The sequence below is a fragment of the Triticum dicoccoides genome, chromosome 5A (genome assembly GCF_002162155.2).
Source record: "Triticum dicoccoides isolate Atlit2015 ecotype Zavitan chromosome 5A, WEW_v2.0, whole genome shotgun sequence".
In the NCBI taxonomy this organism is placed as follows: Eukaryota; Viridiplantae; Streptophyta; class Magnoliopsida; order Poales; family Poaceae; genus Triticum; species Triticum dicoccoides.
Window position 1 is genome coordinate 9,771,358 of NC_041388.1, and position 17,843 is coordinate 9,789,200.

At 47.2% G+C, this 17,843-nt stretch overlaps 2 protein-coding genes and 1 long non-coding RNA gene across 3 annotated transcripts; 2 read left to right on the plus strand and 1 right to left on the minus strand.

Moving 5' to 3' along the window:
• Positions 1–1,448: 1,448 nt before the first annotated feature.
• LOC119296800 lies at positions 1,449–2,623 on the minus strand. Its single transcript, XR_005145390.1, has 3 exons — positions 2,531–2,623; positions 1,967–2,161; positions 1,449–1,835 (listed from the first exon to the last, which is right to left on the minus strand). It is a non-coding gene; the product is annotated as an uncharacterized LOC119296800 (long non-coding RNA).
• A 5,386-nt stretch (positions 2,624–8,009) lies between these two features.
• Positions 8,010–10,185, plus strand: LOC119299036. Its single transcript, XM_037576346.1, has 2 exons — positions 8,010–9,884; positions 9,991–10,185. Exons 1-2 carry the CDS (start codon positions 8,010–8,012, stop codon positions 10,183–10,185), a joined length of 2,070 nt encoding a protein of 689 aa, XP_037432243.1.
• Positions 10,186–12,847: 2,662 nt separating this feature from the next.
• LOC119299037 lies at positions 12,848–17,604 on the plus strand. The gene is given in 4 exon segments (XM_037576347.1): positions 12,848–14,016; positions 14,018–14,648; positions 15,727–15,931; positions 17,378–17,604. Coding segments are annotated over 4 exon segments (2,232 nt in total).
• Positions 17,605–17,843: the final 239 nt, after the last annotated feature.

Below are 17,843 nucleotides of genomic sequence, written 5' to 3' on the forward strand. Positions count from 1 at the left end.
TTTTTGGGATACACTTTCTCTAGTAACCTTTATTGTGTCAAGCATGGTTGCTTAAAAGTTAAAACTGTCATTGTTTTATGGTGTGGTCAGTGGAACTAATGCAAAATAGACATGGTTTGCCCTTTGCCGAACATTTCACTTGGAAGAATCACTGCCGGAGCTGTTTTCTTGTGACTGATACATAATCAATTCTGGTTTTGGTGACAGGCCGTTGCTTCCATGGAAAGGGATCCGCAAGGAAGCTTGTGTATCCAGATTCAACAGACTATTTTGAGTGTGATGGTGATATTACTAACGGTTGAAAATTTTCAACTACAAAGTTGACAATTTTCATGTACATAATGGATAAAATCTTGGTCACTAAAATTTCTTTCTGTGGCATTTTAAATGGTAAGTGAAAAATGCTTCTAAATTCGATTTGGAGTATCGTCTCAAGCAACACTTGCGGCAAGGAGAGAAACAAAATATTTCAGGAAACAAAGAGTTATAAACAGAAGATTTTAGGAAACAAACAGCTATAAGCATCAACACTAAGGCAACATGGCCTTCAGTTCTTCAATTTCTGAGTTTCTTTGCAGGGATTTCAACTTTTCCTTGTAGTTCAGGGGGTTAGTGCCTCTTATTGTGAAGGATTGAAGTTCTTGTGCCAGGGATTCATTTCATGACTTGATACTACAGCTTAGAGGTGCATTTGAAACATGACAAAACAGGTGTTAAATTTTTTTTTCCATAAATCTTGGATCGGGTTCCACTATGGTCAGATAACGGAACAAAAGATTCAAAGCATTCAACATCGCAAAAGAACCAACCACGTCCAACTCCTACTCTCAGGTCAAAAACCAAAAGGAAGGTTAAACCACCGCATGCACCGCTAGTGGGAGAGAAGAGGGAAACTACAAAGACAACCCTTTTTTCATAGGAGGGCTGAGAGTAGTCTATGCATCTACACACATTTCTGCATAGCAAATTACAATAGAAGCCAACCGAATATAGTAGTCTATGCATCTACACAGATTTCTGCATAGCAAATCACAATAGAAGCCAACCCAATATAGTAGTCTATGCATCTACACACATTTCTGCATAGCAAATGACAGTAAGATGGATAACATGGAACTTGAGGCTGGTCATCTTCATGAAGAATGTACCATCCACATGCATGAGCAGACAAAAAAAAAGGAACATGACTTGAAGTTATAGAAAGAACCTGTAACTTAAATAAGGTGCATTTTCACAATATATAGAGCCCCTAACGTATATGATTTCACTCAGTTGTGCCTTAGAAATAAAATAAATATGGCATCGTACACTGAAAGACGTCTCGGACTTCATAAAAATCTGCTGACCATATTAGAGTTCAACAAAATTCAAAATTTAACAATGAATTCTACCCTGTGCTGAAATGATATATCAAGATGAGCATAATCTACCAGTGTTCAAAAATAAGATGGAACAAATATTGCATGGAATATGCTACATTAAGTTACTAACACAGCAACGCAAAACATGAAATGTCTGATGCACTCCCTCCGTAAAGAAATATAGGAGCGTGTAGATCACTAAAGTAGTGATTTAAACGAGGGAGTACCTATGTATCCGTTTGCTACCAGCATCAAGCCATACATTGAGCAGAAATCATGCAACTAACAGTGCTATTTTGCATCGTATTGAGAAATGACAGACTTACTAATCATCTGCGATCTATCAACGGTACGTGTCCAAGTCACTTTGAATGGATACTCCTCACGTCGTTCTACAACTAATAGTGCTTGATCATGGTCTGCAAATCTCACATCAACATAGCCGCCTTTCTTATTTGGATCCAGGAAGAGAGACTGCAAAATTAAATTTCAGAATTAGAACATATGTTAGTAACTTCATGTAGGCTGCAGTTGGACAGAATTAGACAAAATTAAATTTGAGAATTACAACATATTGGTATAGAATGATTACTAATGCACATTACCTGACCATACTTCTGTGCGTAGTACTGTACCACAAATTCTGAAACCATGGGTTTACCATCTAAAGCCTCACACCGAAGGGTATCTTTGGGATCATCGTCTGGGAGGTGATTCGTGGGCAGGGGAGCCTTTCCAGATGGCTTTTTGCTCTGTCCAACTGCAGAACTGGGAGAAGGTCTCTTCCTGGTTGTTGACATCTAAAACAGAGTGAATTTAGTCACACACACACACGGTCAAAAATAAGTTAAGAGCACACGAATCAACGTACTCTTGGACAATGACCACCAAGTAATAAATGTAAAGGGACAAAAATAAGATTTTCAGCTCAAAGATTTTTTTTCCCAGAGTCATAAATGAATTCACAGTGCACAGAGGGACATCTTCCTGTACGCATTGTCAGATAAGTAATGAATGAAATGGAACAACCGGCCAGTAATTTATACCAAAAAAAAGGGAGTAACAGGTTGTGCTGGGGAATGCTCCCATGGCTAAGGCCACCCAAGGCCAGCTAAACGAACTGAGAGCATCCGTGCGGCGAATTTAGTTAGGAGAGTGATGAATCTGACCTGAGCTGACCTGCCGGTGGAGAAGGTGTAGCAGACGCGGCCGCCGCCGCCGCCGGAGGTGACTTATGGATGACGGGGAAGGGTTGGGGGCGTCTTGGTTTAGGGTTCTTATTGTATGGTTCGATAGCCCAAAGTGGCCCAGCCTAGGCAATCTTAGCCCGGCCTGGGCCCGCCGCGCCGCGGCTGCGCGTGTGCCGCTCACAACTTTCTCGACCGCTCAATGTCTCCAAAAAAAAAATCTCGACCGCTTCGGGCGATTCCTATTTTGCCCTTCAAGCGTCCATTACTGTGTATTTTTTTACAATAGTGCTTTGAACCTGCGACCTCCCGTCTCGACGCGAGCGAACAAATCAAACTTATGATTGTATGGTTAGAGTGACAGTGGTATCCTCAGGGTTCAAGTCTTGGTGCTCACATTATTTCTGGACTTATTTCGGCGCTGGTCGTGGGGCATCCGAGTGGCACGAGGAGCTGCGCGGCAGAGGTGGCGACGCGTGTGTGGATTGGATTTGGCGTGCTCGTGGTGGCGGTAGCCAGATTGATGTTGTAGCTCCGTCAGGCTGTGCGGGATTCGGTCCGATAGTTATGGCTGGCGTGACGGGGCGTGGTGACAGCCCCCTTCTCGTCTTAGTGTTGCGCGTCCCGGCTCTGGCCGTGGGATTCGTCTCCGGTGGTCTTTTTGCTGAAGGTGTTGCGGTGGCGGCTGCCGCTGGGCCTCCAGATCTGGCTGGCATGGTTGGTGAGGGGTGGCAGCCCTCCCCTCTTGTGGCTGCCTTGGGTGATGCGGATCTGCTCGAGGGTTGGACTCCAGGGCGGCGGCCTCGGGACGGCGGTTGATGTGTCCGCTGTCGTGGAGTTCATGTGGGCGACGTGGCGGGCGTAGTGTGCTTGGTGGAGGGAGGCTCGTCTCTTCTGTCTCGTCAGCGAGGCGTGGTGGTGGTCTCTGCGTGGCGATGGCGTGGTTGTTGTGCAAGGGTGTGCGGGTTGGCGTTGGTCGGACGCGCGAGAGTGATGGTGCTATTGATTCGGGCGAAAGCTTGGCCCGTGCTTGCTGGCCGGCAGCGGCGGCGCCCGTGGGCGTCGCATTCTTCCTTGGAGGCGCCGTCGTGGTGATTTGTGCATCCTCAACTCTCGGGTCAGGATCTCGGGGCGAAAGTCAAGTTCCTGGTTGGATCTGGCGTATTCCTTCTTTGGGGCACCGTCTAGAAGATCTTGGTCCCATTTGTGCTTCCTACGGGCTGGATGTGCACGGCATCGCGGTCGGCAGGTGCCTGACCGGCGGTGAGGTTGGTGTGGCGTTGCGACGCGTGTGGCAACAACGATGGTGGCGAGCAGATCCGAGTCGCAGCTTGTCCTTCTGCTGTCGATAGTCGGGCGCGCTTATGGGTGTGCCCATGCTGGTTTCTGGTTGTGACAGAGAAATCGGAGCTGCGGAAGGCGAGGCCACTGCGGCAATGATGACTCCATGAGGGCGGTTTTCAGCGGACGGTGCTCTCCGGATGTTGCGCTGGACTAGGTCGGTGCGAGGCTTGCAACTTTCTCCTGTGATGCTCGTCAGCAAAATCGGAGCTGCCATGTCCTCGATGTTGTGGTCGACTGTTTGGTGTTGTTGTGGCCAAGTCGTTCGCGTGTGCCCCGTGTGGGGTTTGTATCTAGGTTTTTGCTTTTCATCTAATTAACCGGGCAACTCTCTTCTTCTTAATCAATGAAAATGACAAATCTTTTGCGTCATGTCAAAGGAATTTGACCATTCAGAAAAAATAGCAAAAAAACCAAAAAAATCAGAAGTTTTGTGGGATCAATGATAGTCATGTCCGCAAGGCGCGTGCAAGTTTTTGTGTTGGTTGGACACTCCGGGAGCTCGTGGCAAAGGAAAACAAAAATAATTTATGCCTATGAACAGTAAATTCAAAAAGTATCAACAAAATAAAAAAATGATTTTTTTGGCTTCAAAGAGGCTTGAGTGCACAAGGTGCTTGCATGTTTTGGTTATCAAATGAGCGTATGAGGCGCTCTAGAGAAAAAAAATAGTGCATTTTTTCAAAGTATTTTTTAGCTAAATTTTGTTTTTTTCTCCACGAGCTCCTACGATGTCCAAACACAACAAAAATGAGCACACATCTTGCACCTGAGTATCTTCAGTCCCACAAAATTTCATATCTTTTATTATTTTTCTATTTTTTCGAATTTACTGTTCACATGCGTACAAAAATTATGTTTTCCTTTGCCACGAGCTCCCGGGGTGTCCGAACGGCATGAAAATTTATACATAGCTTGCAGACATGAGTATCTTCGATCCCACAAAGTTTTAATTTTTTTGTTTTTTTTTGCTATTTTTTCAGGACGGTCAAAGCTCTTTAACCTGACGGTAACGGCATAGAAGGTCATTTATATAAGTTAAACTAACGGCGGAGGGGCAAAACTGAGCATACCTAAAAATTAGGGGCAAAAGTGAGTAGTGGGTTCGAGTTAAGGGGCATAGATGTAAATGCTCCTTACATAAAATTCATCATTGTCATACTCATGATCTAATGCAGGCAAAGTAACAATGATATGGTTAGGGGCAAAACAATTCCCCGAAAACAATAAATCAATAATGAATAAATAGATACATGTTGTACTTAAAACCAACCATTCTTGTTGCCTGGCTCTAGGATTAAAGAGAGACCTTAAGGAGATGATCAGAGGGGGAAGCTGCACATCTACAACGACTTGTTAGGGAACACAACAAAATTATCTGATTCCATTGAGTTAAACAAGGATAGCGAGATCTGCAAAAATGTAGACAATATGTAGGCTTGTTATGCACTTATTATGGCGAGTATCAACCTCATATATTTTTTCTGGATCACCATCTGTTTAGTTAACGGACCATTAAAATGTCCTTTGAATTTCCTAGGCACCGCGGATAATCCCTTCCGAAGATGAAGACTTGCTTCCAAGTGAAGAAGCAAGGCTTGAATCTAGTGAATTTGGTTACATATTGTATGCGCACACAGCTTCATGCAATAATTCTATCGTAATTATCAAGCGGATAAAAGGGAAAAATAATACAACCCTATTTATTTATACTACCATACTACCTTCGTTCCTTTGGAGCAGGTATGATACTATGCAACAACATAATTTCCAAAGAAACAAGTGACCAACTTTGTTCGAAACAATAGCCCTTGAGTTCCTCTAAGATCCATAAGAAAAGTAGTCGCATAACTGAAATGAACAACCCACAAAGTTTTGACATCCAAATGCAAAAGGGGTGAGAGGGCAATCATAAAGAAACATAAGTTAAATTTAAAAGATAGCAATCTCATATCAGGATATGACTCTCGAGAGCATTGCCGCCAGTTAAAAGTGAACCATGCTTGAAACCTTTACTTTCAAAAACATTGCACCTACATGCAGCAAAAATCCATAAGTCAATGATCAATAAAGCAGTGTCCATGAGCGGGACAAACTAAAAAATGTAAGTGTATAATTAACCATACATCCAAATCATGTAATAACCCGCATTGGTCATTCTTCGGACATTTCTTCTTTCCTGAGTAGACAGAAACATAGAGAACAAAGTAGTTATCATATAAATTCCATAGATGTTGATTTAATTTGGAATGAAAAAAAGGCATATCAAAATTTAATAGCGTGGCAATGAAAATGAGAAGATGGACAGTCTAATATAATGCAATAACTGATACGGAAGAAACATCAATAGCTTAAATTGTATTTCTTGCAATAAAAATTTACTTGCTCACTTTTTCCTCAATTGAATCCCTAACCTGGACAATACTCTTATTTCTATGTGCCAGAAAAAATGGAATATCAAAGCTAAGTATATAAGAATCCCGGGTGAACAATTGCAACAAAGCACTAACCAGCGATAAATTTTAAGAAAATTCATTAACTGTGCAGGCAGCAGGCGTGTTACAATATAGAGAGATTGGAAAATGTCACCTCCAGTAATGTAGCGCAAAGGAGTGGAACGAAGCATGAATGAGCGGTTGTCTGTTCTTCTCCATGTACATGGATCAGCAGTAGAGGCCAAGTATATACTCCCTCTGCCCAGAATATAAGAATGTTTTTGACACTATGCTAGTGTTAAAAACGTTCTTATATTTTGGGATGGAGGGAGTACTTGACTGAACTCCACTCTTCGTGTACAAACAGCCATGTCGCCTTCTAGCCGCTGCAGCATGGGAGGACGGCTGGGTCGCGTGACCCTCCAGCTGGTGGATCCATGGTGGCTGACCATCGAGCTCGAGGCAGAGAAGCTTAGGGTAGCGGTGGCGAGATCCATGCCAGCCAACCGGGCGAAGAGAAGGTCGTCGGGGAGGGCCACATCGGCAAGGTCCGGTCACCCAACGACCTGCAGAGCAATGGTGATCTCCACGAGCTATAGGTCGACGGCGTGCTCCATGCCCTACGATGGGGTACGGTGACCATGGCGGTGGCCACAAATCCTCATGCTCGCCTCGATCTCCATGACACACCCCGAATGCCGAAGGCAGCAACGACCTCGACAAAATTGTGGCCTCCATCCGGCAGCAGCTCGTGGGTAGGAGGGCAGGCGGCGTCGCCTCGGATGGCGGCGGGGAGCAGCGTTGCTTTTGGATAGGTGGCTTCGCGAGGACAGCCGCGGCCCGCGGGGAAGCGCCCCGATCCAACCCTGCGCGTCGACGAGCACCTCCTCAGCCGCCGCCAAGCCTATCCTTCTCCTCCCTGATTCCCCAAGATGTGCCGCCGCCCCGGTCCTGTTGTTTCCGTATATTGTGCCATTTTTCCTCGTACCTAAACTGATGCGGGCAAGCGGATGGCAGAGTTTTCATCCGCCCTTTAAAATTGCTAAACGCATTTTTAATGAGGATTATTGTTGTCTTTATGGTTAGACCTAAATGAGTGGATTCGATCATGTGGCTCTAATTACTCCGGATTATTATGTGTACACTGTGCGGGGTGCAGTTAGAAAAGAAAATGTTTGCTTGTTTAATACTCCTTTCGTTCCTTGATATAAGGTGTATATATTTTTGAGAAAAAATCCAAAATATAAGGTGTATTGCGTTTCACCACTCGTTTAGATAGTTTTTTTAGGGATTTGATAACATTTCCTTATATAAGGCAAGCTTCTCTATTTTCTCATGTCAACTAGTCAGGTATAATCTCGTCCAAAACTTGTGAAATTTTCCGTCCACATATGTTCTTTAATTTTCATGTCAAAAACTATACACCCTATATTTAGGAACGGAGTAGATAGATATTACCCTAAAAAAAGTAGATAGATAGATAGATATAGATATAGAAAAAAGAAAAAAAGAAAAGAAGAAAAGAAGATTCTGGCTCATACCAAACGCGTTGTATCCTATGTGCCCATACCAGACGCGTTGCGTTGTAGTCTTTCTCCACCGGCAGTCTCTCAATCGTCTTGTGCTGTCATCCCACGCCACCGAACCCTAGATCCGCCGCCGCCCAACCGCAGAAAGTGAGGCCGATGCCGTGGCCCTCGGCTGCCGCCGGACACCAGGAATCACAGCCGATGCCGTCAGATCCGGGAGAGTGCAGGGGTCTGTTCTCGTGCTTGTTCAGCGAGTGCGACGCTCCCCCCTTGGACAAATCGAATTTGGACGCCGATCTCCTGGAGCTCCTCCTCGACTTGCACGAGGAGGCGTTCGGCCGGCTGCCTGTCCATGACATGCCGGTGGAAGCCGCCGACCAGTTGGCCGTATCCATGCGCGAAGGCGGCCTCTGCCTCGGCCTCCTCGACCCCGTCACCAACATCATCCTCAACACTGTCGCCCTCCTCCCGCGCGACTTCGGGGACATGGCAAAGCCCGACAGGAGGAGGTCCAAGAGGCTGGCCGCCGACAGGGTGCAACCCAGTGACTACAGCAGCTGGAACACCAGCTGGGTTTTGCCATCCTCCGGCAGGGTTACCTGTGGGCCGTCCACCCGCAGGGCTACATGGTACTCTATTGCTGGGGCGCCCCGCCAGGCTCTCATCAGATTCATGGTTGGCTACTTCGGATGCCTCAGCGAAGAACAGGCCACCCGCTACCTCCACTGGTCACGCGCCAATCTCGCCCTCGCAGTCCAGCTGGTCGAGCACGATCTACACGCTGCTGCTGTTTCACCACCCGACCCCACCTCTGAAAGGACACAAGCCGCCTTCAAGTACGCCGCAAGCCGTGGGCGGCGGCACCCTGCGCCTGATGACCTGGTGCGGCTCCAGGCGTCGCCCCTGCCCAAACAGTGCCTCCGCGACTCCGCCCCCTTGCTCGAGAAGGGAGGGCGCAAGATCACCGTCGATGATGTCATTGCCATCATGGATTTGCTGCGATACCAGGTCGGTGCCCCCTTGGATCTTCAGTTCAGCTTGCGGCCAAGCAGAAGAGAGCTACTTGTCTACTGCCGGGACCTCAAGGCTGATGAAGGGAGACTAGACATTTCCAACACCACAAGCTCCGATGGCTTCAAAATGTTCACCATAAATGTCGAGCGTCATGGAGACCACTTCGCGGCCCTGCGGTCTCCTCACGAGCACAGATCCATGATCTCATCCTGTTTGCAGAAGGTCGTGAAAACCGCCAAAGCACACTTCGGCTCTGCGGTCATGATCTGTTCTGGTGATGCCTGTGAATACACTGGGTCTCTCAGGATGAGGCTCCACGACATGATCCACGGCTTCTATCTCAAAGTCTTCGCCATGCTGCCCTCTACGTGGCTCCACCTCATCCCCCACATCCTATTCGCTGGCCACTGCTATGGCCCCATGGACCCTGTCTCCAACATCATCATCAACTCCATTTGCCACCACATACTGCGCCCGCTCCCATCGTCAGCTGACTGCAAAGTAGAGGTGTATGACATCCTCGACACCCTCTCTATGCTTCGTGTGGAGGTCCGTTCCTTGGAAGGCCTCATTGCCCTCGTCCGAGCAAGCTCCGAGTCCCAATGCTCGACGCAGTGGGCGATGGAGCACCTCTCCTGCAAACGCTGTGACCTGTCCCAGGAGACGCACACCTCGCTGCAGTTTACTGACGCAGCCGCAGCCGCTCGACACCCACAACATGCTGAGCTGGGATCATTCTTCGCTTCCCTGGCGCCCGACAGGCTCATTGACCTGCGGCTCTTGCTGGCCACTAGCGCCGATGGCAGGATCTCCTCTGAGTCTCTTGGGGAAATAATATCCACTCTCAAACAAAGTGCACTGCTGTTGGCGGCTCCCGTATCTCCCAATGCGGCTGAACTGTGCAACGAGGCTAAGGAGACTCTGCTACAAAAGAGGTCATGTTATAACGAGATGAAGTTATTCATCCGCGCTGAGCTTGCGCAAGTGCTGAAGAAATATGCCTTTGAGCATCCTCTGGTACATGGCTTTGTTTGTGTCCATTGTTTCTTTCTTGGGTACATACTACATTCTTAACATACCTCTTTCAGGTGCCTCATTTGACCTTTGCTGTTTCTTGTTTTAGGAACCAAAATATGAGCCAAGTGTTATCTGTGGTTTGGTTGGGAGAGGAGAGTGGCACAACAGTGGTGGCAGGAGGAAGAAGATAGCTCCATCCATCAGTTGGCCGAGCTCCGACGTCCTCACCTCAGGCTTGGCTTGGAGTGCTGACAATGAAGCATTCTACATGGTATGCATCCACATCCGCTTCATCTACTAGATGCTAAATCGAGTCAATGGACCAGTTGGCTAGAATTAGAAATTAACTGCGTGTATTTTGTGTTCGCGCCTCCGTGTATTTTGCTGGACGCTTAGTGTGTTCATCGCTGGGAGGAACTATCTCTAAATTACTTGTTATTATTGCAGTGTAGTAGCCAACGTGCGTGTGGACTAATGTTTAATTATGTGAGATTACCCCAAAATGTCTGATGCTATTAAGCTGCAAAACGCACCTTCGTAGATAGACTGAGAACCTGACAACCAACGTTTTTCCAGCATTTTATTTTCCCCAATGATGTCTTTCCGACTTTTTTTCCTGTGTCGGTGACAAATCTTGCCATGTGTTGGTTGTGCATGTAAAAAATAAAGGACCCCGATAACTGCCACACGTGTGGTGTATCGGGTGGTTGTGCCGCACGTCCTGTGTGGCACGGAGACGACCCCGCCCACACGACCGCGTCCGGGCGCGCGCAGCCACAGCCCGCACGTCCGGTGCAGCGCGATTGCCCCGCACGAGCACGTCCGGGCGAGCGAGCACGCGGCCCGCACGACCCGTCTCGGCCGTCGCCCCTCCCCACCTGCGAGCCACACGCCCTGCGTGTCAGTAACCACGCGTCCCGCCACGATTGGCATGGTCCGGACCCTCTTCAGTTGCCATGTTGCTCAACTGCAGTTGCCATGTTGCTGAACTACAATTGCCATGTCGGACAACTACAGTTGACATGGTTGCTCAACTGCAGTTGTCGTCTTAGGTCAAGTGCCGGATGCCATTTTTGGGCAACTGCAGTTGTTGCCATATCGGACAACTACAGTTATCATGATTTTGGAAAACTTTAAGAGTTGCCACCTACTAACACTGGACAGTTTCCATGTAGCACTAAAAAACATGGCAAAAAACATGTTGCGGGTAAAAAGAGAGTTGCCATCTGCTTACGAGCACGCTAGGGTAGTTGCCATGTATCCTGCAAAACACATGGCAACTGATGGCTTTTGGTGTGTGGGAGAGGAGACGGGAGGGCAGTTGCCATGTATCCTGCAAAACACATGGCAAACTGATGGCTTTTGGTGTGTGGGAGAGGAGACGGGAGGGCAGTTGTCATGTATCCTGCAAAACACATGGCAACTGATGGCTTTTGGTGTGTGGGAGAGGAGACGGGCATGTGGGTGACGGTGGTATCTTTAGAAGTTGCCACCTACTAACACTAGACAGTTGCCATGTAACGCTGCAAAACAGACGTGGCAACAATAACATGTTCGGGTAAAAAGACAGTTGCCATATGCTTACAATTACAAATAGGGCAGTTGCCATGTACCCTTCAAAAACATGGCAAATGACAGCTTAGGTGTGGGAGAGTGGGTGAATGGCAGTCGTGGGAGATGTGAAACAGGAGTGGTGCGTGGCGTGCGGGCGCGACAGCAGTTCCATCGCACGCCCCGACTGGAGAACGTTGGCCGCGGAGAGAAAACAGGCGTGTGGGCGAACTCCCCCACATGCCACACACACAAGTGGTCCTACGTGGCATATAAAATCAACCTTTTTATGCCAAGATTCGTGCAAAAGGCGTTGTACGGTGATGTAGGCGTGTGGGCGAGTTGGCTAACCTCCACACGTGTGGGCGTTAACATTTCCGAAAATAAAACCTCTACCCATGGACTCCTGTTGTGAAGTTTTAGAAGACGCCCGATACATTTTAGGGGGCTCATGTGTAAAATTTGTACTTGGTCTATTTGTATGTGACATCTACCAGTTTGAATTAAAAAATCATTAGTCATGGGACGTAAGGTGTCGATGGAGGTGGTGGGGGCAGCTAAAGTACCACGGGCGGCTCCGTTTGTCCCAATGTATGTACCAACGATGGCGTTAGGAAGGAAGCGCGCACATTGAGTGATACTGTTGTGTGGGCATCATGTACTGTTTTTATAATAGAAATACGAATCGAATACCAAGCCATGCCCAAATCATGAGGCACCTGTGTGGTCTAGATTGCAGGAGCATCTGGACCTGGGAGCCGAATTGCATTTCCAATTCTAACTTTTCTCTAAATCGAAAGATAAGACACATTTTAGTGTGTTTGTTCATTCATTGTAGTCCATATGTAGTTCATATTGATATATTCAAAACATGTTATATTGATGAATGGAGGGAGTATTATTTACACCTTCCATGCGATTTAATTTTTCTTTCACCCAAACAAATACTATTTTTTGGTGAAACAAATGCAGGTGAAAAACTATGTAGAATCAAACAACTGTGTTGATAATCATAATTATGTGTGGAGTTAAGACATGCGTTGCACGTGCAAACTTACTAGTATTATAAAAGTGCACATATCTTTTCTTTTGAGATGAAAAAATGCACATATCTTGGCGGGTGCTGCATCGGCAAGGAATATGGGCCAGCGACTTGAGGATCTGAATCGCGGGTTGGCCCATACATATCAGACGCGCGGGTGTGTCCCGTCTGCTGTTAACGCTACAGCCGCATGCATACATATACGTACATAACGTACCCATCGATCCTCGTCTTCCTCCCACAGACCCTGACGGCCACCGAACCGAGTCAGCAACCCTAATCGATCCTGCTGCCGGTCGAACCGCCGCATTAATAGATCCTGCCGCCGGCGGAATCGCCGCCTCATTCGATCGCAGTCGCAGCAGACGTGATGTCGCCCAACAAGGTCCAGCCGCCGGGTCCCGACCGCAGGGGGCTCTTCTCCTGCCTCTACGGCGGCAACTGCGACCAACCCCCTAGCTTCTGTTTCAAACGCGATCTCCTCGCGTCCATCCCTGACTTATACGAGGAGGCGTGCGACCGGCTGCCCGTCGACGACATGCCAGCCGAAGCCGCCGACCAACTGATCTCATCCATGGGCAAATACGGCCTCTGTCTCGGCCTCATGGACCCCGTCACCAACATCATCCTCAACACCATCGCCCACCTCCCGCAGGACTTCCGGGCAAACCCACCGCTTCCGCATGACTGTAAGAGGAGGAGGAGGTCCAAGAGGTTGGTTGGTGCGGCGCGGCCAAGGGATAGTTGGTCCAGCCACATTGGGCCAACATGCCGCAGGGATACCTGGCCCAGAGATGCCGCACCATCCTACCTGGCTCTCCGCAGGTTCATGGTGAGATACTTTGGATGCCTCAGTGAAGAACAGGCCACCCGGTACCTCCACTGGGCGGGCGCTGACCTGGCCCTGGCCGTCCTGCTCGTCAAGCATGATCTATACGCTGCTGAGCTTCAGCTCCCTGACCCCGCCACTGAAAGGACGCAAGCCGCCCTCATGTGCGCCGCAACCTGTGCATCGCACCCAGCGCCCGACGCCCTGGTGCGGCTCCACATGACGCCAGTTCCACTAGAGCGGCTCCACGCTGCCGCCCCGTTTCTCAGGCCAGGAGGGCCAAAGCTCACTGTCGACGACGTCAACACCCTCGTGGATCTACTGCAGTACCAGTGCAGTGCCCTCCTTGACCTCCAGGTGAAACTGCTGCCAGGAGGAAGAGAGGCCGTCGTGTACTGCCGGAACCTCAAGCCCGATGAAGGGAAGCTTGAGATTTGCAACAGCACGAGCTCCGTGGATGGATTCAATGTTGTAAGCATCATGGTCCAGCGTCATGGGGACCTCTTTGCGTCCCTGCGGTCTGATCCTCAAGACAAGAGGTCCATGATATCGACGCTTTTAGCCAAGGCCGCGAAAACCTCTCGAAGCCGTGGTTTGGTAGAGAGCTGCAATGGCGATGCATGTGAGTACACCAAGTCTCTCAGGATGAGGCTTCATGGTGTAATCCACATTTTCTATCTCAAAGTGTTCATCATGTTGCCCCCCCTCTACGGGGCTCATCCGCAACATATTGTAGGCTGGCCACTGCTATGGCCCCATGGACCCTGTCTCCAACATCATTGTCAACTCCATTTGGCACAGCATAGTGTACCCGCTACCCCTCTCTGAAATCAAAGAGTATCACATCATCGACACCCTATCTATGCTTCGAGTGGAGGTCCGTTCCCTGGAAGGCCTAATGGCCCTCGTCCGAGGAAACTCTGAGTCTGGCTGCTCGACACAAGGGGTGATGGAGCACCTCTCTCGCAAATGTTGTGACCTGTCCGAGGAGACGCACACCTTGCAGCAGTTTGCTGCCGCAGCCGCAACCGCTCAACACCCACAGCATGCTGCACTAGGGCTATTCCTCGCGTCCGTGACGCCCGATGTGCTGAATGACCTACGGCGCTTGCTGACCACCGACACCAATGGTGTGGTCTCCTGTGAATCTCTTGGCAAAATAGAGCACTTACTCCGACAAAAAGCAGTGACGTTGGATCCCAAACCTCCCAAGGTGGCCAAATTGTGCGTGGAGGCTAAGGAGACTCTGGTAAAAATGAAGTCATATTATAACAGAATGAAGTTATACCTTGGCTCTGAGCTTGAAAAGCTGCTGCGGAAATATGCCTCTGAGCATCCTCGGGTACGTGGCTTTGCTTTTATTCATCCTTGTATACATATCCATTACATCTCACTATCAGCTGCTTCATTTGACCTTGTTGTTGCTTGTTTTAGGAACCAAAATATGTGCTAAGTGTTATCTGTGGTGTGGTGGATGGTTCCAAATCCTTGGACAGGGAGTGCTACCACGTTAATTTTGTGGCTGCTTCCAAATCAGGGACTGCCGGTAACCAACTCTTCTTCGCCGAACTCAACTGGTTGTTTCCTGGTGAGCAGCCAAAACCAAATTTCTGCTGTCCTCTACCCCTGATATATACTGGTAAGTCCACATTCCTTCCAAGTAGCATGTGCAGCCATCTAGGTTTAAAACATTAGAGATTTTTTTTTCTGTTTCATTGAAAGATCCTTTTGATTTCCATTCAGGACTTTTCTTCTTTAAATCCTACGATGCTTGTTTGTTTCATCCAATCATAGAGATAGCTCCCATAAAGAATTACTTTTATAGGGGCACGGAGTGCACATTCAATGTCGTTTCACGATTCCTCGCATCCCTGACGCCCGATATGTTGAATGACCTACGACACTTGCTGACCACCGGCACCAATGGTGTGATCCCTCGTGAGTCGCTTGGTCAAATAAAGTACTTCCTCCGACAAAAAGTAATGGCCTTGGATCCCGAACCTCCCAAGGTGGCCGAATTATGCGAGGAGGCTAAGGGGACTCTGCTGAGAATGAAGTCATATTATAACAGAATGAAATTACACTTTTGCTCTAAGCTTGAACAACTGCTGCAGAAATATGCCTCTGAGCATCCTTTGGTATGTGGCTTTGTTTTTACAACAGTTTTAACATGGACTGTCTTACCTCCTCTTTTCACATGAGAGATAAGAGTATATAATAGATCTGAACCATTGGTTTCTTTAAGTGGTGGGTCTGAGTAACTCTTACCTTCTTTACCTTCTAAGTGAAAAGATGAGGTAAGAAAGACCAATTTCAAAAGTTTGCCTTGTTTTTGTTCATCCTTGTTTACTTGGTACATATTCTTTACATCTCACTATCAGCTGCTTCATTTGACCTTGCTGTTGCTTGTTACGTTTTAGGAACCACAATATGTGCTAAGTGTTATCTGTGGTGTGGTGGCTGGTTCTGAATCCTTAGACAGGGAGTGCTATCACGTTAATTTTGTGGCTGCTTCCAAATCAGGGATTGCTCGTAACCAACTCTTCTTCGCCGAACTCAATTATGCGTATCCTGGTGAGCAGGAAAAACCAAATTTCTGCTGTCCTCTACCCCTGATATATACTGGTAAGTCCACATTCCTTCCAAGTAGAACTGAAGGGGAAGCTGGTGAGCAGCCATTCAGGTTTAAAACATTAGAGGGAACTGCCCCCGCCCTTGTTTCTGTGTTTCATTGAAGATCCTTTTGATTTCCATTAAGGACTTTTCGTCTTTAATTCGTACGATGCATGTTTGTTTCATCCAACCATAGAGATAGCTCTCATAAAGAATAACTTATATAGGGGCACCGAGTACATTCAGTGACGTTTCATTATTCAGTATTATGCTCCTCGAAATTTAATCCGTCCACTGTTTTTCCATATATGAGATGATACATCAACTTAACGGCTATGTATGCACCGATTTTCAACAAACTTGTGAATCGACGACGAGGGCAAATCAGCGTTTATTTGTAATACTTAGTTTATGGCCATTCAGGTTTTGGGGTCAACATTATGAATTTTAGAAGCATGAAATACACCATCTCGTGAATAATAAATTTATAAGTAAACTGAAGAGTCCATTGAGAGGTTTTTAATTGTGGCAAACACGATGGCCCTGCAATTGTTTGGCCATATTCAAGTTCTTTTCTCCATTCTGGCCCCTTATCCATATCAGCAAGCATCTCCTCCTCTCCCTTGTTTTCTGCAGGCATATCCTCATCTCTCAGCATGCCTCTCGTTGACGACAGCAGGAATCTCCTACCCCTCACTGTCTGCCTACTATGTTTCACCAGATCAGATGACCTTAGCAGCAGGTCAACAAGCTTAGTATCTGAACCCAAATTGCAATGCATATTGCTCCCTTTTAAGTACCCAGAAAGTCACCCTTCGATAGCTACCCCATTTAAAATGTGTATTCTTCTGGATTTGCAACCCAGTTTACAGTTGTGCCGGGATGGGGATGCATGAGTTGAATCTGTAATCTAAACTCCTTCATGCAATAGAAGCCACAAAAATATGGAACAGAAGACAAGCGTAAGGACCTATCCGCACCAATCTCAGGTCCCATTTAGTCCGCTGAAACAGCCATGTCCTCATACTCATGTACTCCCTCCGTCCCATAATGTAAGACATTTTTTTGACACTACAGTAGAATCAAAAAACGTCTTACATTATGGGATGGAGGGAGTACAAAACTACAACATTTATATACACCTCTGAATCCGGGTACATATCATGTGCATAGGATATATTATAGCTTAGTACGGCTTCAATGCAGCAATTCTGACATAAATTAAACATTTATGTGCTCTTGCTGTTGATCGTGTGTAAAAAAGATTAACATCTTAAGGTTATTTTAGGATGCGCTTTCTCTACGATCCAAAGTGTACTTCTAACTTCTTTTTTCTTGTCAAGAACTGTTGTTCAGTACTATTGTCATGGTTTTCTATTGCACACCAATGGTCTGGTGAGTGAAACCAATCCAGATAGACATGGTTTGCCAAGCATTTGACTTTGGTTTTGGTGACAGGCCGCTGCTACTATGGAAAAGGAACAGCGAGGAAGATTGTGTATCCAGATTCAGCAGACTTTATTAAGAGTAATCATGATATTACCAGCTATGGAACGCGGCACACGGACGGAATGCTCGACGTGGATTTAATGTTCGATTTTAGGAGTGACGCGCAGTTTGCAGACGATATGAGGAAGTACTGTGAACGTCAAAAAGAGTTGTTGCAGGAGGGAGATGAGTATTAATTTCAACAACGAGAGGAACTAGTATTATAGGTCTTAACCTTATTAAGCCTGATGTAGAAATACTACTGTGTTAAGATCAAGCTTGCTGTATACTTTTGTATTCTGTATTCCATCTTGTCCGAACCTTCATTATTTTCTGCGATTCTGTGATCAGCTGAAAATTTGATTGGTCGATGGAGGTTCAGTTTATTTCTTTTCATCTGTAACAGGGTTTCTATCAAATTTGTTGGACGTGCGCC